Source organism: Muntiacus reevesi, chromosome 3 (genome assembly GCF_963930625.1).
Source record: "Muntiacus reevesi chromosome 3, mMunRee1.1, whole genome shotgun sequence".
In the NCBI taxonomy this organism is placed as follows: Eukaryota; Metazoa; Chordata; class Mammalia; order Artiodactyla; family Cervidae; genus Muntiacus; species Muntiacus reevesi.
Window position 1 is genome coordinate 5,912,305 of NC_089251.1, and position 23,785 is coordinate 5,936,089.

Sequence of the window (23,785 nt, forward strand, 5' to 3'; positions counted from 1 at the left end):
CTGTCCTGGGTGGCCCCAGCCCAGCCCCGGGCCCCGCCTTGCCTCCGTCCTGCGGATGATCAGTGAGCCATTCTGCAGCAGGTGCCGGAGTCGGCTGCCCCGCAGCGGAAGGCCATCTTTGATCCAGTAGATGTCAGGCGCTGGGTCTCCATAGACTGCACAGTCCAGCCGGATGCTACCCCCGACGGGTTCCACCAGGTAGGAAAATGACTCCCCTTGTAGGACAGGGGCCTCTGCATCGGGTGACATCAGACAGGGGGGTCAGAAAGGAGGTCCCCTTTAGGTTAAGCCTCCCACGAATCCATCCCCAAAGGCCTGCCTGCCAGACCCCAATGACCCACAGAGGTTCCTGCTGGTTCGGCATGGCTGTGTAGAGTCAATGCATTAGGGATAGCAAACAACTTCCGTGTCATGGGTCAAGTGCACTAGCTTGGCAGTGGCTGCCAGGAACACGGTGCTGAGGATTTGAAGCTGAGTGAGAATAGTGCTATGATTGATTAGTGATGCCTGAGACAGGCACAGGCATGGAGAAATGGTATGAATGTCATATACTCGTAGAGTATTTTGGAAAGCAAGGATGACAGGGTCGTTAGGACACCTCTGTTGGACACAGCAACACTGAGACGTCTCCGATTCTCATTCCATGCAATGCTTAAACCACTCTTGGCTGCCCTGTGCCGGCTTTCACCCTTGCTGCTTTCCTGAGGTTGAATCTACCAGCAGTAGAGTCCTGGTGCCAGGGCAGCTCATTCTGTCCATTGGGCCCCACCCTCCCATCCTAAAGTTGAGTCTACAGGTCACGGTGCCATGAGGGTTATTGGGCTGCTCCTGGGGGAGGAGGGCTGTGGGGGGCAGTTGGAAAACTGGTGAGATTCTCACATTGTTGGCCAGGCCCCCGGCCCCCTCCCACACTTACCCTGTCCAGCTAAGGGTAGTGCTGAAGGTCAGTGGGTCAGATCTCATTCTACCTGCACCGGGGCATCTGGGCATGCTAAGGCACTTTAGTCGTGTCTGACTCTGTACAGCCCTGTGGACTGTAGCCAGTCAGGCTCCTCTGTCCAAGGGCTTCTCCAGGCAAGAATACTGGAGTGGGCAGCCATGGCCTCCTCCAGGTGATCTTCCTGACCCAGGAATTGAACCCTCATCTCCTAGGTCTACCTGCATTGGCAGGCGGGTTCTTTACCATTAGCGCCACCTGGGAATGCCCGAGACATCTGGGGAGGGTAAAAATTACTGATGTCGGGGCCTCGTCTTTACTGGTCCAGTGAAATCTGGGCCTCGGGGTTTTATGAAGCCCCCCAGGAGATTCCAAAGGCCAACCAGGGTGGAGAGGTATTGGTTCAGAGATCAGGAGGCCAGTTTCTTAGAAAAACCACTAGACTGGGTTGGCAGAAGTCTGGAGGAAGACCACGGGGTCACTGCCTACCCTTCACATGGACGAAGCTGACCGCCTGCACGCGGCCCACTCTGTTCTCCGCCCAGCAGATGTAGGTCCCGCTGTCCTCTCTGGTGACTGCCACCCGCTGCAGTGTGCTGCCCCCGTCCTGCTCGGACACCCCTTCTGTGGCAGAGAAAGAGACGCCCCGTGGAGCTCTGGACTCAGGGTGCCGGGACCTCCTGCCCGGAACACTTAACTCGGGCCTGGGAATCCAGCAGGTGCTTCATAAAGGCACAAAGTGTCCCTGGACTGGAAGCCTAAGCAAGTCAGACCCGATCATGGCAGGCACAGGCCATGTTAGAGGATGTAGTTGAGGACCTGTCTTTTCTCATTTTCCTGTTCATGCTGAGTTTGAGGACCTGTCTTTTCTCATTTTCCTGTTCACGCTGAGTTTGATGAGTGGCCCAGGGAAGGTGTTTGGAGACCTATTAACACGTGACACTTGTAGAGATGATGCCACGATCTACAAACAGATAGGTGCTGGGGCCAGCCTTTGATTTCCCTGTCATCATTAGACACGGTCCCTACATCATGCACAAGGACAAGCGCTACATTGATAGGCCATTTACTCTGAGCGAGGCCCTGCCGGGCGTGCCTTCTGCTTTAAATCATGCTACCCTCAGGCACACAGCTTTCTCCATTTTAAGATGAAGAGCAGGGCTCACAGAGGCTGAATCTCTTTCCCAAGCTCCCTGCCCAGGAAGCCATGGGGTTGAAGCAAAGCTTTCTGTAGGTGTGCAAACGGGAGCCACACATGTTCCCCAGCACCTGGGCTAGGGGGTTCTGAAAATATCATTTGCAGTGGAGGGGGCTTAGCAATTCATCCATTCAGCAGACACTCACTGAGCACATACTCTATACACCACAGGGCCTGGATAGACCTTGTTGTTGCTCAGTCGCTAAATTGTGTCTGACTCTGCAACCCCATGGACTGAAGCACGCCAGGCCCCCCTGTCGCTCACTATCTCCCAAAGTTTCCCAGGTTCATGTCCATAGAGTCGGTGATGCTACCCAACCCTTGGGCCTCCCGAAATAGTGCCTGGGGTACAGGTGGGAGGAAAGAGGCCCCGGGAAAGGAGTTTGCTGAGGGGCTGGGCTGGAGCTCGGTCCCTGTTCCCGGCCCGGAGGTCTCCAGAGTCTTTTTTGCAGGTGGCTTCTTGTCGGGTCTGACCTGTGACTGGTCACGTAGGGCCACGTGTGTCTGCCCTGTCCCCCCAACGCAGGGCCAAGTCTGGAGACCCAGAACCCACAGGCTGACTGGCACCCTCTTCCCCATCCTCTTCAACCTCCCAGGGTCCCGGGTCCCTGTCCCGCCCGCCCCCAGCAGGCCAAGACCTGTGACCAGCCGGTTGTTGACAGTCCAGCCTATTCGGGGTGTAGGGCTGCCTCGGGCCGCACAGTGAAGCCACAGCCTGTCCCCGAGGTGCAGGCTGCGGTCCCCGGGCAGGGTGGTGAAGACAGGCAGGGCCAGGATGGTGAGACGCACTCGGCGGCGGGCACGGCCCACGGCGTTCTCAGCGGTACAGGTGTAAGTGCCAGCATCCTGGCTCTGTGGGCAAAGGGGTCAGCCTGAGAACTGCTCCCGCTCCAGCCAGAATGTTCCCTGGGGACCTGCTCCCGGGAAGGCTCCCGTGGACCATGCTGCCCAGACAGGCAAAGTGACTTGCCCCAATCACACAGCTGGCGAATGGCTTGGCATCACCACTGTACCTCCCTGAAACCTCCATATGGCTAGGCACTGGTTTTCTTTCTTTGGACTGTGCCGTGTGCGGTTTGCAGGATCTTAGTCCCCCACCCAGGGATGGAACCCGTGCCCCCTGCATTGGGAGCACAGGGTCTATACCACTGGACCGCCAGGGAAGTCCTGGCTATGTATTTTGATGAAATAAAATTTATATTTTAAGGCAGGACAAGAAAAATGAAACATCAGATTCTCTCTCCAAGTCTTTTTGGGCCTCCCCTTCCCCTCACTAAACTGCACTACCCATTAACCAGACCTCCTCAAAGATGGATGTGCCTGCTTGGCTGTAAAGACCAATCTTTTTTCTTTGCTCTGATGCTAGCAACATAACTTCTTAAAAGAAGAGCATTCTTTCCCAGCTCTCTAAGCGGGTCATTGTGACTTGCTGCTCACTTTGTACGTGCTTACCTGGAGTATGTGTCTTTGGTGAACTTTATCTAAAATACCAGTATCTCATTTTGATGTACGATTCTTTGTCTTAAAAATGTATGTGACTGTGTCTTTGATGTCTAACAGGTCCCCTGGGTTATAATCCTCGGTTGAGTTCAAATTAAATTCCCTTTAAAAAAAAAATCTTCATCTGATTGTTTATTGAATTTTCAGCCTTTATCATCCAGGCCTGACCACACGCTTGTAATAGTCACCATTCGCTGAGCACCTATTATGTGCGCAGGATGGGACCTGAGCTCACCTCATCCATCATCTCTGAGGCCAGTCCTTCTCTGAGAGGAGACGTCCCAACGGGCATCTCAACAGGGCTCACCACTGCACATCTGGCTCCCTGTGTGGCAGGATCCCTGCCCCTGAGACCCCCTCTGGTGTGCCCGCCCAGCAGCCAGCTGCCCATCCAACTGGAGAGCGATTTTTTGTCATTATAGAACATGATGCATGCTGATGGGGGGAGGGGGCCCGGGTCCAATCCACGCCCGTGGCTCAGGTTGAGAAGAGTAGGGGCGGTTTGGGGACATAAAGTCATTGCCATGCACCCCTCTCCTTCCCTCCAGGGCTCCTTCCCTCCCCAGGAACTAGCCACAGAGGTCCTGATTCAAATCTCCATTCTGCCTCTTGGAAACAGCATGTCTTGAACACCTGGGTACACTCTGAACCTTAGTTTCCTCATCTGTTGTTTAGTTACTAAGTCATGTCTGACTCTGAGACCCTGTGGACTGTAGCCCGCCAGGCTCCTCTGTCCATGGGATTTCCCAGGCAAGAATACTGGAGTGGGTTGCCATTTCCTTCTCCAGGGGATCTTCCCCACCCAGGGATTGAACTTGGGTCTCCCGCACTGGCAGGCAGATTCTTTACCACTGAGCCACCAGGGAAGCACTTCCTCGTCTGCAGCAGGGGTGATAATACCTACTTCCCCAGGTTTGAGGATTAAGAAGCGGTGCAGGGTTCAGCACAGACCATGACACACGGTGTCTGCTGCTTCCACTGTCACTATCATCTCCCTCTGCTCCCTGGGGCCAGGCCCTCACCTCCGAGTTTTTCACCAACAGCTCCCCGGAAGGCTGGATGGTGAACTTTCCCTCGGCTCCGGACACAGGCTGGCCATCCTTTTCCCAAGTGATGTTAGGCTTGGGGCTGCCGCTGGCGGTGCAGGGCAAAAGGGCGTGGGCGCCCTCGGTGATGGACAGGTCGGGGAGGCCAGTCTTGATCGCGGGCGGGACTGCGGGGGGAGGGGGAGTCCACTCGGGGCCTGGGGCTGGCCTGGGGTGGCTTACCCCTGTCCCGGTGCCCTTGGCACTTGGCGCACCCTCAGCCCCTTCTTCCACCTCACCTGCTGGCCACCCCACTGTCCCCTGGTCGTAAGCCATTGCCCGTGGTCTGCACAACCTGAGGATTTTCTCGAGTTTGGTGAGGCTGTGATATAGTGACCCCCACTCACACACATGTGCACACAGGGACTAACACGACAGAAATGGCTGTTGCTACTGCAAAGCCAATGTGAACGAAGAACAACCAGATTCGTTTCCCACGAGAGGCCAGAGGAAGCAGAGAGGACGGGAGTTACTGTCTGAAGCCAGACCTTGGGTGCAAAAATGGGAGCTGTGCTCCTTGAATTCCTTCTAGAGCCACCAGTCATGCTGGAATAGGCATGGATGCAGGGACATGGTCCACCTGGGACCAGAGCCAGGCAGAGACCGAAGGGGCTCTCAGGAGTCTCAAAGCCCCTAGCTCACTGGGGTCCACTTTGGTCCCCCTCCCCGGGCCCACCTTGCACCACCAGCCGAGTCTTCCCCACGGCACTGCCTGCGCTGTTCTGGGCGAGGCAGAAATAGTTCCCGGCATCCTCTGGGCTGACCTGGATGATCCGCAGCTGTCCACTGGGTAGGACCTGGGTACTGGCCCCTGGATTTGGTGGGGAGGAATTGGGAGCCGGTGGCTGGGGCAGCAGGGCCCCCAAGGAGGGCTGGAAGGCTGCTTGGGCGGCTTGGTCTGACCAGGCAAGCGACTTGCTGTGGTCACAGGCTGACGGGGGACAGAGTGAGCCTGGAAGCCGGACCCAGAGCCCTTCTGGGCTATCCCCCTCCTCAGGGCCCCAACCCAGCCACCAAGCGCTCAGGCAGAATGAAGGGCTCTGGGCTGGTGGGGGAAGACAGGTGGGCAGGAGGTGGGTGCCATGCCTCTGGGCAGGGCATGGGCTTTCCAGACCTCCCCGCAGGAGTGGGCGGCCCCGGGACAGGAAGGAGGACCCCAAGAGGGGACTCACCCGCAGGCACGCTGAGCCCCTCCTTCTGCCAGGCGATGCTCGGCCGGGGGAGGCCCGAGGCCTCGCAGGTCAGCAGCACCTCCTCCTCGGCCACCGCCCAGACCACACTGGGCAGTGGCTTCACCACGGGGGAGGCTGCAAAGGAACAGGGTGGCAGAGGTCCCTGGGGACACCGCCAACCGGGGGGTGTCTGAGCGCCAGAGACAGAGGCTTCTAAAGGGAACAGGGGCTTCTGGAAACCTTGGAACGGAGGACATGGGCAGGCTGAGTCTTTTCTCCCAGAGAATCCCCTAGCCCTCCACCTGCTCCCCTGCCTCCAGGGCCATAGCTGTCCGGCCCGGGGACACTTACCTCGCACAGTGAGGACCACGTGCTTATGGGCCATGCCTGCAGCGTTGCGGGCCGTGCAGGTGTAGCGGCCGGTGTGGATGGGGAGGGCCTGCCCAATTTCCAGGGCCCCTGTGGGTGGGAATGGGGCACAGAGAGGGATGAGGGGACCCGGAACGGACATCCCAGGGAAGAAGCCGGCTGGGCTCTTACACATCCCACCCTGGTGTCTCTGTCGCAGACCATGCAACCTGCCGCCCTGCCCATCTGTAAGGAGCATGGGGGAACCTGGGCCTGCTTCTCTCCCTGCCCAGAGCATAGCCATGGGCAAGTCCTTTCCACTTTCTGCACCTTCCAGTCTCTGGGCCAGGTGTACAATGTGGAATCACACAGGATGGTCTTTAGACCTTTCTGGCTGTGATGTGCCTGAATCTGCCACTGCCCCACCTGGAATCCCTGGCCCACCTCCACCTTAGCAAGGTTCCACAGGCCTTCACTCTGCTGTCCTTGTTGTGCACTGCTCAAAATTTGCCTACTCCAGGAAGCCCTCCTGGGTTACCACCTCCTCTGTCCTCCCTTGGCCCTCTCTGCCTCAGTCTTGGCTGCTCAGTGAACACCATCTCAACCTTCCCAGACTGTAAGCTGCACCTTAACAGTCAGGTAAGGTGGTTTCTAAATCATTCCCTGTAGACCCCTGAGGGCCTCCTGAGTGGGCAAGGGAAGCCGAGGCCCGCCTGACTTTGGACCACTCTGCAGCACCCACCCCAGCCCTAAACGGAACCAGAACCTAGCTTCTCTCATGTGTCCGGCTTCCTCATAGCCACTTGTCAGAAGGAAGAGTTCTACTGCTTTGAAAGAGTTGGACAACTACAGATCTGGCCAATGGTTCACACACTTTAGGATTTCCCTAACCAATACAAATTCATTTAATTTGGAGAATCCCCGTAAAGTTGCCAACTTTTTATTTTGACAAGCAAAGACACTTAAGTCACACCTATTACTACTTAAGTCACATCACATCTACTACCACCTTAATTTCATAAAAACTTTCAACCCCAAATTATTAAGAAAAGCACTATTTCAGAATAAAGGACAATTCTAATGAGCTAAAACCAGCTTTATGAAAACTCTCACGTAACGCTTATCTTTCTCATTTTGTCATTAAGCAGCACCGATTTACCAGCTAGCATCAGGGACCAACTGATAAATATCAACACTCCAGTGATTGGATGGGGAGACCCAGAGAGGGTCAGGGGGTTCTCCCAGGTCACACAGGGAGGGAATGGCAGAGTCGGGCCAGAACTTTCCATCTTGCTCAACCACCAGGCCCCCGTGGGCTGCTTCCACGGCCTCTGCCCAGTGTCCCTCCGTGTCCCCTCCGCAGAGGTCCACGCGGCTCACCCTTCCTCACCTGAGGGTAGCACGCGGTAGCCGTTCCCTCGCACCCCCAGCCGGGTGCCTGCCTTGCTCCAGGACACGACCGGGGCCGGCACGCCCGTGCTGTGGCACGTGAGGACCACGGGCGCCGTCACGGTCACCGTGAAGTCTGTCTGGTCGTCGGCAATGGTGGGAGCCACTGAAACACAAGTCAGGGCGTGAGGTCCCCCGGGGATCACAGAGCCAGGGGCCAGGCGGACGAGGGGGCCAGGCGGACTAAGACACGGAGACGTCAGTGGTGGGGGCCAGGCAGCAAGGCACAGCAGAGAGGCAGTCACATTCGTTCACTCAGCTGTGTTCTGCTGGGCCCGGGGCATAGTTATGAACTGCTTTCTAGAAATACTAGCCAGGTGTCTCAGGGAGCGTTTCACAAGACAAGGGCACTTGGTGGGGGCACAGAGCTGGGGAAGCCAGAGAAGGCCCTCGGGGGACATGGCATTTAACCTGAGATCTGAAGGAAGAGCAGGGGTTGCCTGGGTGAAGGGAAGAGTGTTCACTGCAGAGGGAACAGCATGTGCAAAGGCCCCGAGGTAAGGAACAAAAGGCTGAGCTGAAGCTGGGGGTTGGCAGGGCTGACCTTGTGAGCCCAGGTGACACTGAGCTTTCTATCCTGAGGGCAGTGGGCAGCCATGGTGAGAGGGGCTTTTATCTGGGGTGATGACAAGGTCAGATTTGGGTTCAGAATATTTTGGATTTAGGAAGAAGCCTCTCCTACAAGCTCCCACAGGCTGTGCTGGAGTCGGGTTATGTCAGTGTGGGAGGGCAGGATCAGAGAGGGCTTCCTGGAGGAGGTGATTCAGGAAGGAAAGAAAGACTCGGGGTGACCCTCAGGTCCTTGCAGGCGGAGAGAGCGCCAAGGAGAGGGAGGCATTGTCTTCAACCTTCACCCCTGACCGTGAACTTCCCATAAACTATCAGCCCTGACCCTGAACTCACCGTGAACCGTCACCCAGTAGAGCTTGCGGGCCTCACCCACTTCATTGCTCACCACACACTCAAACTGGGCTGAGTCCTGGGGGCTGGGGGCTTCAAGGAGCAAGGCATTGGAGGGCAGGAGTCTGGACAGAGAGACAGACAGTCATCTGCCAAGTGACTGGCTTGGCTGACCTGAAACCAGCCAGCCATGACTTCCCTGGCCGGGGAAGTTGGAGGCAGGGCATGTGTCTCCTGACTGTTTTCCCTTCCCGTATCTGGCCCCCAGGGCTGACTCGAAAAGTTTCTCCTAGAATTTTCCACCTCCTAAGGTCAAGCTGTTGAGTTTGTGGGCTGTTTTAGTGTCTGTGCCTGGGTTTCTCCATAATCCTAGAAAGTTTTCTATAGTCAGCACCTAGGATAACTTCTGCAGTAGCAACCACATCCAAAGCCCTGATTAGAATTGCTTGTGTTCACTGAACACCTGTTTCGTCACAAAGCTCCGCGATGACCCGACACCTAACACAACAAATACCTGGTGAATTCATTGCTGAACCGGCTCCCTTAATCCTCCCAGGGATCAGTTCAGGATCAGATTTGAGAAACAGGGAGACCAAGGCTGCTGCAGGCGCTATGGGTTCAGTCTCAGCCAGCATGAACTTAAGCTTCTAGGTGGGTTTTTAAATAGTGACTGAAGTGGTTTCAAAGGCCATATATTCTCCAGTTGACTGTATGTCACCAATGCCCCCACCTCCTACCGAGCATCTCCTGTAAAGATCTCCTTGCCCCCTGAGGTCCGGACACAAAAGTTCTGGTACTGGCTTTGGTGAGTGAGACCCAAGCACATCCCTACCTCGGTTCTGACCCAGCTCCCCGTCTGTGAGATGGGCAATCCCTCCTCCACCCTGAGGATCTCCTGATGTCCCCGGAAGTACCAGCTCAGCACCTGTAGGTGCCCTGATGCAGGCGGAAGTCCAACTTCTGTCCGTCCTTCCACCAGGCCACGAGGGGCTTGGGGGAGCCACTGGCCTCACAGGGCAGCGAGGCTGGGGTGTGAGCAGTCAAGGTCAGGTTGGAGGGGCCGGGGGCGATGGCTGGAGGCTCTGGGGAGAAAGCAGTGATCAGGAGACAGGGTGCGGAACGCGGGCAGCGGCAGGGGGTCTGGTGGGGCTGTGCCCAGAGAGGAAGTCAAGGAGCAGGGTTTACTCTTATCCCCTTCAACGCACTCCCAAGGAAGCAGGGACTGGGAGGCAGGAGAAACTCCCGGAGTGGGTCTTCCAATGGGCTCCCAAAGCTGGGGTGATGGGACCTTTGCTCACCGGAGGTTGGCATCTCCCTAACCACCTCTCCTTGAATGGGGCCTCCAGGGCAAAATTCCCCAGCAGCCTGCCTGAGGCCAGTGCTCAGCTCCTCCACCAGGGTCATCAATTGGATTGAAGAGCAGATTAGAGCCTCTGGCTCAGTGATTCTGAGTGTTATCAGCTTGTACATCTTTTCTCTCTCAATATAATAGTATAGTAGTAAGTGTATATGTTTGTATAAAAACAAATACGCATCTTTGAGTATACACACTCAAAACTTTTAACCAATGGGCTTCATAGTCAAAAAACATTTGGAGACCATTGCTCTTGACTCCTGACAGCTAGGATGACCCAGAAGCTAAGCAGGACCCGGCCCAGACAGGGGGTGGGTGCTGAAGGCAAAAAACACACTTTCTTTACTCGTCTACCTACCGAAGACCCGGAGGTCAAGACCCTGCCGATCGGAACCTGCAGGGTTGGATGCCAGGCAGAGATAGTGGCCGGCGTCCTGGGCGAGGACTGGCTGGATCCTCAGGGAACCCTCAGGCAGAACTTGAAACCTGGAACACAGGGAGGGGACGCCTGGTGGTGTCTCCAGCAAGACCTCCCCTCGGTCCCTCACTTTTCCAGCAAGAGGGTGCTAACTCAGGAGTCCTGCAGGTTTGAGGCCAAGGTCTGGGTGGGGTCGGGTCACGGCCATGGGCAGCAACCCACATGGCGACCCAGAACCAGAAAGGGTGAGGGGGGCTGCTTCCGGCCTTCCACGCTCCCACCTTGACCCAGGCTCTCCCCAAGAGCCTGCAGGCGGTGGTACCCCCACTCCTTCTGAGAACAGCCTCTAGATCAGGTCTGGCAACTGCCCTTTCCCAGGGGCCGGTCTGTACTCTGTGATCCCACCGTTGGCCACAGCCAATTGGACGGGGACAAACACGCCCCGCAAGCTGGGCCAATGGAATTCTCTGCCCTGGGAATTTGTAACTGGGATTCACAGACAGCTTCTCCAGGCTCTGCAAGTTGTGTGAACGGAGGGGTTATAACTTGGGCGGCGTGGGAGGCTGGTGAGGGAGCATCCGTAACCTGTTCACAGAGAAAGAAGGTATAGAAAATTGATCTGAGGGACAGAAAGGCCTGAAACTCACACACGGAAACAGAGGTTAGCAAGCGAGAGTCAAAACCAGACACAGACAGGCAGACCAACAGACCGGGGTTCTCAGGCCTTTAACCAATGGGCGTGTCTGCCCTTGGGTCCTGAGAAGACCCATGTCCTTTCTGCTCCAACTGCCCAGGTGGGCTTCCTCTTACAACCTGCAGAGAGGTACCTGAGCCCCTTCCTAAGGCCGCCCCTTGCCAGCACGCACCTGGGGCTCTCGGGATCCAGGGGGACCCCGTCCTTCAGCCAGCTCACGAGGGGCCGGGGGGCACCGTCTGCCTGGCAGGGCAGCAGGGTTGTCTGGTTCACAGAGGCGTTCACTACAGGTGGTCCTGGCTGGATGGTGGGCACCACTGGAGGAGGGGCACAGAGAGGGCGGGTGCTGGGAGTCTGTTGTTCTCCAGAGGGTGGGCAGGGCAGGTGGGCTGGGAGCACTCACTGTGGACCTCCACGTGGAAGGCCAGGCTGGTGCTGCCCGCCGCATTGCGGGCGGTGCAGCTGTAGTCGCCGCTGTCGGCCGTGCTCAGGGCCTGCAGCTGGAGGAATCTGCCCTCCTCGGGGAACTGGGTGTGGGCATCTGCCTGGAGAGACCCCCCGGGTGGCAGACCCTCATCAGTGCGGGGCTGGACCTGGCCAGCCCCCCAGACGGCAGGGTCACGGAACCAGTGGGACTGGCCCGAAGCCCCTGCGCTGGTGCCCAGCTGAGGACTCTCTGGGGAAACAGGCTCCTTTGGGAGGGAAGGGCGTCCTCCCTGGAGTTCCGCCTTCAGGCCTGTTGCAGGGGGCTCATGCTCAGAGCAGGAGCTGGAGCCTCCCTCAGATCTACAGTCCTGAATCCACAGCCTCAAAGGGGCCTCATCTCAGGGGTGAGCACAGAGAACCTCAGGCCACACAGTCACGAGGCCTGGCTCAAAGGTACTGTACAGACAGGCGTCAAAAGTCCTGGGTGCAAACCTTAGCCTCATCTCAGTGGCCCCGTCACCAATATGAGGTAATAATAATATAACAATTTAACAGGGCGGAGATACAATTTAACAGTCAGGAGAGCAGGCTCCTGGCACCTGCGAGCCAGCCTGCTCAGGGCCTGGGGCCCGAGAGGGACGGAAGGCAGGGCCCCAGGTGCCCAGCCTGGCACCCACCTGCAGTAGGATGCCCTCTCGGTGCCACTCGATCTCCGGTGCTGGGTCTGCTTCCACCGAGCACTCTAGAACCAGCTGTCCCGGGGCCAGGCCAACCACAAAGCGGGGGCCATGGGGCCCAATGACATTTGGGGGGGCTGGTGGGGCAGGCAGAGAGGGCATGAGAGGTAGACTCGCCGCAGCCTGTCCCATTCTGCCTTCCTCTCCTGCCCCCACTCCGGCACCCCATACCTTGAACTCTGACCCGGAAGCTCTTCTCAGCTTCACCGGCAGGGCTGTGGGCCAGGCAAGTGTAGAGCCCAGCATCGCCCACCTGGGGATGGAGCAGGGTGAGCAGCTGCCTCTGACCCCAGCCTGCCCGCCTCCTGACCTGGCTTCCCACTTACACAGCTAAGGGCCCAGGACTCAGACTTAGGTCTGTTGTCTGCCACCCCGCCTTTGCCACAAACCCATTCTCGTCTCTGGGACTTTTCTTCCCTATTACTGCCTCGCCCTTGTTTCAGGGCTAGGGCAGGGCTCGTCTCCTCCAGGAAGTCCCCCTTGACTGTACCAGTTCTTTCCTGGTTGGGCTAGGGATTTACCTGTTTCCACATAAGCCTTGAGTCAGACCTGACTGGGGGTTCCCAAGGGCATGGCCCCGGGCCAAGGGGCTCACCTTCACATCCTCACACACCAAACAAAAGGGGAGTTGACCGAACCTTGCCGAGTGCTGCTGGGCCCCTCCCCGCCCCTCCTCATCCCGTGGCAGCAGGGGCAGCCGCACCTGCACACTCTCCACCTGGAGCACCCGCCTGGCCCCTTTGCCATCCTCTGGACTGCTCAGGGCCTGCCCATCCTTGTGCCAGGTGATGTTGGGTGTGGGGGTGCCCCGGGCATCACACAGGAGCTCCAAGGGGGTGCCAGGGGTCAGCAACAGCTCTTCGGGCTCACCTGAGTCCTCGATGTAGGGGGGATCTGCAAGACACCCCGCCCTGGGTCAGCCTTGGGGGCTGTGTGGGGAGCACTGGGAGCTGGGGCTCCCCCCCTCCCCCACCACCCAGATGCTGACAGCAGACGGGCCACAAACAGGCGGTGGTGATTGTGTTACTGCTGCTGCAGCTTACTTCTTCACTCGTGTCCAGCTCTTTGCGGCCGCATGGACTGTAGCCCACCTGGCTCCTTTAACCTTGGGATTTCCCAGGCCAGAATACTGGAGTGGGTAGCCATTTCCTTCTCCAGGGGATCTTCCCCACCCAGGGGTCAAACCCATGTCTCCTGCATTGCAGGCAGATTCTTTACCACTGAACCACCAGGGAAGACCTGGTGATGGTGTTGGAGGGTCCTAAAAGCATCAGATCATGGGCTCATCTGCCTGGGGCAATTATCTGTGTTTTAAAACCAACCAGAAAACAGGATGAAGGGAGATGCATCTTTTCAATGTGGCACAGCTCTTGCACAATCCTGTGCTTGAGACCCAGAACCCCTGAGACCTCAGTGGCTTTTTACCTGCTTTACAAGGTTTGGGTGATGAGACTGGGGGGCACAGCCCCAGGGGAATGAAGAATCTGGGCCCCCAGACACTGCAGCCAGGTCAGCAAGGCTTGTTCCCCAAGCCCCAAGCCTCTGGGGTGCTCACCTCCCTCACCACCTTCTCCATTGCCTCCCTACCCCGAGGAGCCCCTGCCACCCCCAGCTCAGAAAAGCAGGCACTAGGGGCAGGCGACTCACCCATCACCGTCAGCTGGAAGTGCCTCCTGGCTTCGCCTGCCTCGCTCACGGCCACGCAGGAGTAGGTCCCTGCGTCCCCCGCTTCCACTGACTCCAGCAGCAGGCCAGGCCCGTGCTCTACGCTCTGGGGCAACAGTGGTTCCCCATCCTTCATCCATGACACAAAGGGCAGGGGGCTTCCCCGGGCTTCACAGGGGAGGAACACCAGGGAGCCACGGACCACTGCCACGTCATTCTGGAACTCAGCCGGCACCAGGACAGGGGGCACTGCGCAGAGCCAAAGAGTGAGCATGAGCCAATTTATTTGAAGCCAGGTGGCCCCCGGACCTTTGCACAGGCTGTAACTATTGACTAGAGTGCCCTTCTCCCGGTCTATTCCTTCTCATCTCCAGTCCATAACTTAGACCTCATCTCCTCCAGGAAGCCTTCCCTGAATCCCCAAGGCCAGGTAAGGTGCCCCCTCGGTGCTCCCCTTGCATCCTCTCCTTCCCCTAGCATCACCAGTCACCTGGAATTTTAATTGTCTTTCTACAGAGCTGTTTTCCTTACCGACCTCCTAGGGTCAGCGGCCACCTCTGCTCACTGCCATATCCTGGTGAGGCCCTGGCACGCTAGTGTCCAAGAACCACTTGTGAGATCAATGAAAGAGTGACTGAATGAACCAGGGGCTGAGTGTGTGTCCTGCCTTGACATCCCCGAGGGCCAACCCTCGGTTCTACACAGAGGGGCAGAGGGGCGGGGACAGGGCCTTGATTCTCACCCCCAAGGTCAAAGGACCCGGTAACCCACCCCCTGCTCCGTACCGTGCACCTGCAAGACGAAGTGTCTGTTGGCCACACCTGCTGGACTTGAGGCCACACAGGTGAAGGTGCCCGAATCTGCCGGTTGCACCTGGGAAATCCTGATGCCCTCGAGCAAGGAGAGGGACGAGAGTGAGAGGGGGAGAAAGAGAGAGAGGGACTCAGACCCCTTTCTTTTCCATCTCGTCCCCAACATCTCACTGGCCAGAGGGCGGGGCTCTGAAACATACACCTGACCGGGTCCTGCCTCTGCTCAAACCCCCAGAATGAAGCCCGGACTCCCCACCTCCACCCCTGCTGCCTTCTCTGCCCACCTCACTCTGCACCCAGACTTTCTGCTTCCCAGATTCTGAAGCTCCACCATCCCTCCCCAGGGCAGCCTGCTATTCCCACCCCTTTCTTCTAGACAATCCCGCTCAGCTCTCAGGACTCATCAAGCATTTCTACTTACTGTCTCCACTGCCTGAACCCCTACTGTCTGTTGAATCCCCTTTCACCCTGACCACTCCTCCTGAGTTGCCTCTGTCAATGTCCACAGTGACCCTGAAATGTCTGTTATACCCGCCCTAATGCTGGCAACCTGGGCACAGCCCACACTCGCTCCCTGGGGACTGCAGCCCATCCTGGCTTCCAACACCAGTTGTTTGGGGACCATCTCTAATCACCCATCTCCTAACTCCCGACTAGAGCATCCACTGCCTGGTTCCCATCTTTCCTTATGTCCAAGAACCTCTCCAACCAACACGAGGGAAGACACCCCAGGTCTCAACCCTCAACCTGCTCCTCCCACTGTGGACCCGTCTCAGAAAATGGGAACTCAGCCTTCCAAGTTCCCGGATAAAGACCCCAGAGCCCTGCCAACTCCTCCCACCATCTCTCCTCTCTCCACGATGCCACCAGCTGGACCACCGCCATCACCCCCATCACGTGGCTCTGACCCAGGCCCCCCCACCGTGCCTCACCTATATTATGACCAAAGCCCCAGAACACCCTCTTACTGAGCCCTCAGCCCTACAGTCTGCCTATGGTACAGCCTGCTGTCCACACTGCAGCCTAAGTCACAACCCAAAGAAATGAAAGTAGAGGCTCAAGTGGATACGTGCACTAGGATGCCCACAGCAGCATTATTCACATTTTTCAGCATTATTCACACAGCTGCTGAAACGTGGATGCAACCCAAGTGTCCACTGACGAGTGAGTGGATGGACAGAGGAAATGTGTTCTACGCACACCACGTGATATTATTCAGCCTTAAATATTAGGGTGGAAAGTTTGACACAAGCTACAGCATGGATGATCCCTGCGTCGTGAAGATCCCCTGGAGGAGGAAATGGCAACCCACTCCAGTATCCTTGCCTGGGAAATCCCCATGGACAGAGGAGCCTGGAGGGCTCCACAGGGTCGCAAAAAGAGTAGGATATAACTTAGCGACTAAACAGCAACATGCGCGAAATCTTGAAAACATGATGCTAAGTGAAATAAACCTGTCACAGAGGACAACGACTGCATGATGCCACTTACATGAGGGACTTGGAATAAGGCAAATTCATAGAGACAGTAAGTACGATGCTGGGCGCCAGGAGAAGGGGAGGGGTCAGGGAATTGGTGTTTAATGGGTCAGAGTTGCAGTTTGGGAAGAGGCAAAGGTCTGGAGAAGGATGATGGTGATGGCTGCCCAACAGTGTGAATGTCCTTAATGCCACTGAACAGTGCACCTAAAAATGGTAGATTTTCTATTATGTATGTTCTACTACTACAGACACAAAAGTCGAGCCACATCATGAGGCTTCTCTGCTGAAAACTCTCTCAGGACTCCCCTTCTTTCCTTAGGAAAACCCAAGTCTTTTGAAGCACTTACAAAGCCCTATGTTGCCTGACTGACCTTCCCTTCATTAACCCTCCAATTTTGTTCCTAGAACGCACAGTCACATGCCCACCTCAGGGCCTTTGAACCTGCTCTTCCTGCCTGGGAGCTCTTTCCCATGGAATCCACTCACCTCCCCTTTTATCTTGTTACACATCTGCTCAAGTATCATCTCCTCTGAGTGCCTGCCGCCGGCCACCCTAAAATTGTGCCCTCCATGGCCACTTCCTATCCCCTCGCCCGGGCACATCTCTTGTGACATGTCACGTTTATACTTGTCTATTTTCCATCCCCACAACTGCAGGGGCAGAGGCTTTGTCTTGGTCACTGCTCCACCCCAATGCCTAGAACTGCACCTGGAGCAAGCACTCCGAAGTGCTGCTGAGTGTGTGAAGACTTTGCTCAGGCACCTTCTTCCAGGAAGCCTTCCCTGATTTCTCCCACCAGGGCTAGGCTGACTTAGGTGCAACCGGATGTCATCACCCAGATCTGTGCCTCCCCTACTGGGCTATGAAAACCTGGGGGCAGAGGCCACTTTCACTTCTGGAGTTCCATTTGGGTCCTCTCATTCGCCTCGTCAAAAACTTCTATGTGCTTATATTATTTTCAGTCTAAAAGCCATTCAGTTGTGTTTTTAAGCAAGCTGCTTGAGGAGGATGTCTGGGGTCCTGGCTGGGGGGTTGGGGAACCAGCACCTTACCGGAGGGTGCGGCCGGAGCTGTGGAGGTAGGTGCGGTGGGAGAGCGGAAGGGGCAGGCCGTCCTTGAGCCAGCTCACGTGGATAGGCGGGGAGCCCCGGACAGGGCACGCCATGCTCACCAGATCGCCAAGCCTGTGCACCAGGGTCCCCGAACCCTCTGGCCCCTGCTCGATGGCGGGAGGCACTGGTGGGCGGGCAGAGAGGGGAGAAGGAGCAGTGACGGGTAAGAGAGCTGGACCATAAAGAAGTCTGAGCGCCAGAGAATTGATGCTTTCAAGCTGTGGTGCTAAAGGAGACTCCCGAGAGTCCCTTGGACTGCAAGGAGATCAAACCAGTCCATCCTAAAGGAAATCAGTCCTGAATATTCATTGGAAGGACTGATGCCAAACCACCAATGCTTTGGCCACCTGATTCAAAGAGCCGACTCACCGGGAAAGACCCTGAGGCTGGGAATGATTAGACAGGAGGAGAAGGGGACGACAGAGGATGAGATGGTTGGATGGCATCACAGACTCAATGGACAATGAGTTTGCCCAAACTCTGGAAGATGGTGAAGGATAGGGAAGCCTGGCGTGCTGCAGTCCATGGGATCGCAAAGAGTCAGACACAGACGAGCGACTGAACAGCAAGAGCGAGGGGGTCAGGGGAGGGGGGGTGGGCTCCCCCCAGGGAAGTCCCAGGAGATGGCACTGATATCTAGCAATCATCAAGTGGCAATCACCATGTGGTTCTCGGATCCACGTCCACCCCCGGTGAGGATGACGCCTGTGGCGTGGGGGTGTGGCCTCGTCCTGTGGGTCTCTCCTTTATCCCCTGACTCGCTTGCTGTACCCCTGGAGCAGTTGTGCCCCGGCCTGAGGATGAGGCAGAGGCCCAGAGAGGCCAGACGGGCCTGGCTCACAGAGGGGGCGTGGATGGGGGCTCACAGGTCCCCCCATCAGGGCCCTGTCTGTACCCTCCAGATAACCCAGTGGAGGCCCCGTGTTGGCCTGGCCGCTGCCATCCTGGGATGGCTAGACTGCCTGCCTCTTCTCGCCCTCAGCCGCTCACCCAGCACGTTGACGGTGTGGAGCCTGGCGTCCTCACCAGCCGCGTTGTGGGCCACGCAGGTATAGGCACCCGAGTCTGAGGCCCTCAGGTCCTTCAGCACCAGGGAGCTGTCGTCCAGGTAGAACCTGTCAAGGGGAGAGAGAGCCGGGAGGCAGGCGTGTGAGGACACGCAGGCCCGCTGCCTGGGACGGGGAGGGTGCCGGCCGGGTCTTACCAGGGGTGGGGGCCCAGGCTGAGGTCCAGCGGGCGGCCGTCCTTCAGCCAGACCACGTCCGGCGGGGGCTGCCCATAAGCCTCGCAGTCCAGCCACACGTCCTGCCCCTCCAGGACACTGTGCTCCTGAGTGGTGCCTGAGCTCCAGATCCTGGGGGCCACTGTGGTAGGGGCTGCGGTGAGGCCCTGGGGCAGAGGCTGGGCTGGTGTGTGGGGAGTGGGACACGGGAGGGGCTCAGGGTGCGGACGTACCCAGCACGGCCACCACGAAGTCCTTGCGGGCCTCAGCCTGGGTGTTCTCGGCCACGCACGTGTAGGTACCAGCCTGGTCTGGCTGCAGGTGACTCAGCTGGAGGCGGCCCCCCCGGGAGACCACACCATGCGCCACGCTGCTCTCTGCAGGAAGGAGGGCAGGTCTGGGCGTCATCTGCTCGGACCCATCACCCCCGGTGCCACTATTGGGCCCAGACACAAAAATCACGTGACTCCCCGGGAGGGTGGTTAATCCTCACTCACAAGGCTGGAAAGACCCCGGGAACCCTTGAATTACCCACCCCTTTCTTACACTCATAAGGAAACTGAGGCCCAGACACATCACAGCCTTCCCCAGCCTGGGTGCCTTTGATTGCTTCAGTCCGTATAACCAACCCCTCCATACACCCTTCCACTGGGGACACTTCTCCCCAAGGGATCCCACTCCTTTTATTGTCTACGACTTGCTCCTCTTCCTATTGACTCTCAGGCCCAGCTCCTCTCCCACCTCCCTTCCGATCTCTCCCTCTGCCCCCCTGGATCACGGCAAACCAGAACTCAGTGACCTTGATGTGAGTCAAGTGAGGGGCTCCGCTGAGCCTCTGCTCAGGCTGCACGCCCACCCCCACCTGAAATGTCCCCCCCCGCCCATCGTGTTCTCCAGCAGCACCTCTGCCCCAAAGCCTTCTCTGACTGCACCAGCCCAGGCTGGTCTGCCCTCCCCTCAGAGCCCCATCTGTCCAGCCAGCCCTTCAACACGAAATGTATTGAGCAGCTACTACAAATCCCACAGCGAGCTCAGGAACCGAAGACGCGTGAAATGTGGTCCTCGTCCTCACGGCCCTGTGAAACCCTGAAGGAGCCTGGAGAGACGGGGCCAGGCTTCTGGAGGAGGTGAGCCTCAGCTGAGACTTGAAAGTGGGTTTGAATCCGCCAGGTGAAAGTGGAGGTGGTTCAGGGAGCCCAGGGTGGGTATTTCAGGAAGGAAACAGCTTGTGCCAGGAGCTGAAGGCCAGAGAGAAGAGAGCCCAGAGCAACTCCACTACCAGGCACATATCAGAGGAAGGAAAGCGCATGCCGTGCACTTGTACAAGAACATTCACGCATGCTATCCCTCTCAGCCAAAGGTGGAAACAACACAAATGTCCATCGACTGGCAGACGGATAAACAAAACATGATAGAGCCACACAGTGGAACATTCAACCGTAAAAATGAATGAAAAAATAAACTTAATGAAGAACCGACACATGCTACAACATGGATGAACCTTGAAAACATGGTGCTAAATGGAACAAGAGGCCACGTGTTGTGTGATTCCACATGTTGCATGAAGTGTCCAGAACAGGTAAGTTTACAATGACAAAGTAGGTTAGGGGCTGCTTAAGGCTAGAGTGGCTATGAGTGAAGGTAATGGGTAAGGGATTTCCTTTGGGTGAAAAACTTGTTCCAAAATTATAAACAGCAAGGTCCTACTGTATAGCACAGGGAATTGTTCAATATCCTGTGATAAACCACAGTGGAAAAGAATACAAAAAAGAACATATATATATATGGGTATGCGTGCATGTTCAGTTGTGTCCAACTCTGCACCCCATGAACAGTAGCTGGCCAGGCTCCTCTGTCCATGGGATTCTCCAGGTGAGAATACTGGAGGGGGCTGCCATTTCCTTCTCCAGGGGATCTTCCCCACCCAGGGATCAAACTCACATCTCCTGCAATGACAGGCAGATTCTTTAAGGTTCTTTACCACTGAGCCACCTGGGAAGCCTATATATATGTACACATGTGCACACACACACATGCATATATGTGTGTGTATATATATATATACATAACTGAATCACTTTGCCGTACAGCAAAAATTAACACAACACTGTAAATCAACTATACAACTCTACTACAAAAAACTAGGAAAAATAAAATACACAGTTAAAAAAATGTTTCAAAATTGATTGTGGGCATGCTCTGTGAATGCACAAAACACAATTGAGTTATACATTTTAATTGGGCAAACTTTGTACAGTATGTGAACTGTATCTCAGTAAAGCTGTTATGGAGAGAGACAGACAGACACGGGCATATGCAAGGAGCTGAGAGCACCTGGGTCTGTCTGGAGTACGGAGCAGGATGGAGGGGGGCTGGCCCCGGCCAGTGGGCCCTGGCCCCGAAGGGCCTCCTGGGCTGTGGTCCTGAGGACTCCAGCCACGGAAGGATTTTCAACAGATAACTGACGCGCCCAGACCTGCCCTTTGCCACCCCTTCTGCCCCAGTGGAATCTGCACTGAGGCCTGGACGGGGCCCAGGAGACGAGTGTAGGGGCTGTGCCCTCACCCAGGGGTTTGGACCGCGGGGGCTGAGATGGGAATGGCTGTGGGTGGAGAGCAGGGCTGACCTCAGACGTATTTACAGTGACAAGACGAGGCACCTACTGGCTGATGGCGGGTGGGTTGGGGGGGAGTAAGAGTGGGGCAAGGATGGAGGCCTGGATGGGGGTGACCAATGGCAGGGCTGGACAGAGCTGAGGTGCTGGAGGAGGAGCCGCTTTGGGGCCAACGTGGAGCCCAGGGTCAGGCCAGCCGTACCCTCAGCACCCACTGTGTCTCTGTCCTGTGGACACAAACACAGGAGCTGCCAAACCCCCATGTGAATGGTCCTCAATGTTGGGATTTCAAGGCCAACAGGGTTGAGAGAGAAATGGGGGAATGAATCAACAAGGTGCTGCCAGCTTTTGATTTTGCCAAGGAAGTCCAGTTACAAACCCAACTGTCCCCTTCTGCTTTCACTGCCATTTCATTAAATAAAGAAATCTGTTGTTGTTGTTTTAGTCGCTAAGCTGTGTCTGACTCTTCTGTGACCCCATGGACTGCAGCCCGCCAGGCTCCTCTGTCCATGGGATTTCCCAGGCAAGAATACTGGAGTGGGTTGCCATTTCCTTCTCCAGAGGATCTTCCCGACCCAAGGATCTAGCCTGTGTCTCCTGCATTGGCAGGCAGTTTCTTTACCGCTGAGGTACAAGGAGAGTCCCAAATGAAGAAATACTTGGCAGCAAAATGACAAGGACTGAGGAACTCACCAAGAGGCATCCTGTCCTTCAGCCAAGTAACAGTAGGTGCAGGGACCCCGGTCACATCACAGCTCAGGACCAGGGGGCTCCCAGCCACCTGGCTCACGGTCTCCGTCTCTGGGTTCTCAAACGTTGGGGGCACTGCAGGAGAGAAGCCAGATTCCCAGAATCCTATGACTCTGCCCCCTACTTCCTTCCTCCCAGGCCGGTCAGGGATGCCTGAGAAGCACTTCCCTGTGCTTAGGAGCTGACATTTTATGTTTTGCCATTGATCCGGATATGAGTTGTTTTATACAGAAACATAAATACGACCAGCAGCTGGCTATTTCAAAACATTGACAAAGCAGAGCCCAGAGGGGACCACTTAGCCAAAGGATGGTAAATACATGACTATTGCATCAGCAGGCATTAACCTATGCCAGGGCAGACATCACTAATCGATCCCAACACTCTCTCCTGCTCAGCCAGCATGAAGTCATGCACCACAGGCAGTCACTGCCAGTGGAACACAGATGGCTGTGCTTAGGATGAAACATCTCTCTCAAGGACCGGAATTCCACCCTCCCCCTGTTCATCAAGGTGGCCATCAGGAGAAGGAGCTATGAGCTTAGAGCAGCAGATCTGGTATCAATAATTTTCAACACCGGTATTCAGTATGGTCAGGGTTGGATCCATCCACTGTCCCTGTGCTGGGGAAGCTGCAGGCTTTGGCATCTGCAGCAGAGAGCTGGTGTCTCTCTACCTGTCCTTCCCATCTCACACAGGGTCACTCGCATAGAAACTACATTTCCCAGTCTTCTTTGCAGCCCACTGTGGCCAGCTGCTCAAGTTCTCTGTGTCTACTCATTTCTGCTTCATTGGCTGGGATACAATGCAATGTGTGTATGCTGAAACACTTCAGTCGTGTCTGACTCTGAGAGCCCATGGACTGTAGCCCGCCAGGTTCCTCTGTCCATGGGATTCTCCAAGTAAGAATACTGGAGTGGATTGCCATCTCCTCCCGGGGATCTTTCTGACTCAGGGATCGAACCTGAGTATCTTCTGTCTCCTACATTGGCAGGCAGTTTCTTTACCCCTAACAAGATGCAATGCAGACAGGGACAACCCCCGGGGAATGGGAGATTAATAGGATGGAAGGATCTTGGTCCCTAAATTAGCATTTGGTAAGTCCAGAGCTACCCTCCAGCCCAGATGCTCACTTCTAGACTTTTGGATGACAGAGGTACACTTCTCTCTTCCTTGATGCACTATATTTTGGAGTCTTTTTGTTACACAGCTGAGTCTATTCCCTAACTGACACAAAATCTGACCACAAGAAAATCTGACCAAGCCTTCATCCTTTGCTTCCCTAGGCAGTTCCGACAAGCTCTCCCTTCACCCCCAGCTTGAGTCACACCCAGTGAAATGCCCATCTATATTCCATCTTGGGCTGCTAGGACAGGTGTCTCAGGACTCAGGTGGGGATGACATGGTCCCAGGACTTCGAGGGTCTGATCTTTTAGGGCTCTGTCCCAGTGCTCCCATCCTGGGTCCTGTGCCCGGCCATTTCTAGACACAGTCATGGCAGACCATAGATGGAGCGCTTTCTGCATGCCTAACAGGCAGGTCCTATTTTTGGCTCCTTTTACTGCAGGTAAATCTGAGGCTCAAAGGGACAAGGTCACTCAGAGCAAGTCATCAGTGGAGTCCTGTTAGGATCCTGATCTTGTGCCTGATGTTTTCAAAAAAGATCCTGATCTTTTCAATTCCAGATCTTGTGCCCTAAACACTCAGCAACACGCTCCCCTTTTCAGCCACTGCCCTTCCCATCCTTGGTAGCCCCATGTGCTGCCAGGAGTCCCATAGTGGTGTTTGGAGTCTGGTCCCCAGCTTACCCTGGACCGTGAGGCTGAAGGCCCGCATGGCCTCCCCGGCTGCATTGCTGACTCTACAGCTGTATAAACCTTTATCCGACACCTGGGACAGACAGAGCACGT

At 56.2% G+C, this 23,785-nt stretch overlaps 1 protein-coding gene across 1 annotated transcript in view; it reads right to left on the reverse strand.

Annotated features, from left to right (window-relative positions):
* HMCN2 (hemicentin 2) overlaps window positions 1-23,785 on the reverse strand; it is a 172,727-nt gene that overhangs the window by 19,889 nt on the left and 129,053 nt on the right. Inside the window, exons 61-84 of the mRNA XM_065928266.1 lie at window positions 23,684-23,765; window positions 21,819-21,950; window positions 18,745-18,888; window positions 18,494-18,653; window positions 18,280-18,404; window positions 17,230-17,413; window positions 14,669-14,766; window positions 13,866-14,132; window positions 12,922-13,112; window positions 12,390-12,471; window positions 12,159-12,295; window positions 11,459-11,600; window positions 11,228-11,372; window positions 10,302-10,429; window positions 9,515-9,671; window positions 8,593-8,714; window positions 7,631-7,795; window positions 6,244-6,351; window positions 5,893-6,027; window positions 5,397-5,531; window positions 4,658-4,848; window positions 2,774-2,987; window positions 1,427-1,561; window positions 43-233 (exon numbers count right to left, since the gene is read on the reverse strand). Of these exons, the coding sequence (XP_065784338.1) occupies window positions 43-233; window positions 1,427-1,561; window positions 2,774-2,987; window positions 4,658-4,848; window positions 5,397-5,531; window positions 5,893-6,027; window positions 6,244-6,351; window positions 7,631-7,795; window positions 8,593-8,714; window positions 9,515-9,671; window positions 10,302-10,429; window positions 11,228-11,372; window positions 11,459-11,600; window positions 12,159-12,295; window positions 12,390-12,471; window positions 12,922-13,112; window positions 13,866-14,132; window positions 14,669-14,766; window positions 17,230-17,413; window positions 18,280-18,404; window positions 18,494-18,653; window positions 18,745-18,888; window positions 21,819-21,950; window positions 23,684-23,765 (3,570 nt within the window). The remainder of the gene's footprint in view (window positions 1-42; window positions 234-1,426; window positions 1,562-2,773; window positions 2,988-4,657; window positions 4,849-5,396; window positions 5,532-5,892; window positions 6,028-6,243; window positions 6,352-7,630; window positions 7,796-8,592; window positions 8,715-9,514; window positions 9,672-10,301; window positions 10,430-11,227; window positions 11,373-11,458; window positions 11,601-12,158; window positions 12,296-12,389; window positions 12,472-12,921; window positions 13,113-13,865; window positions 14,133-14,668; window positions 14,767-17,229; window positions 17,414-18,279; window positions 18,405-18,493; window positions 18,654-18,744; window positions 18,889-21,818; window positions 21,951-23,683; window positions 23,766-23,785) is intronic.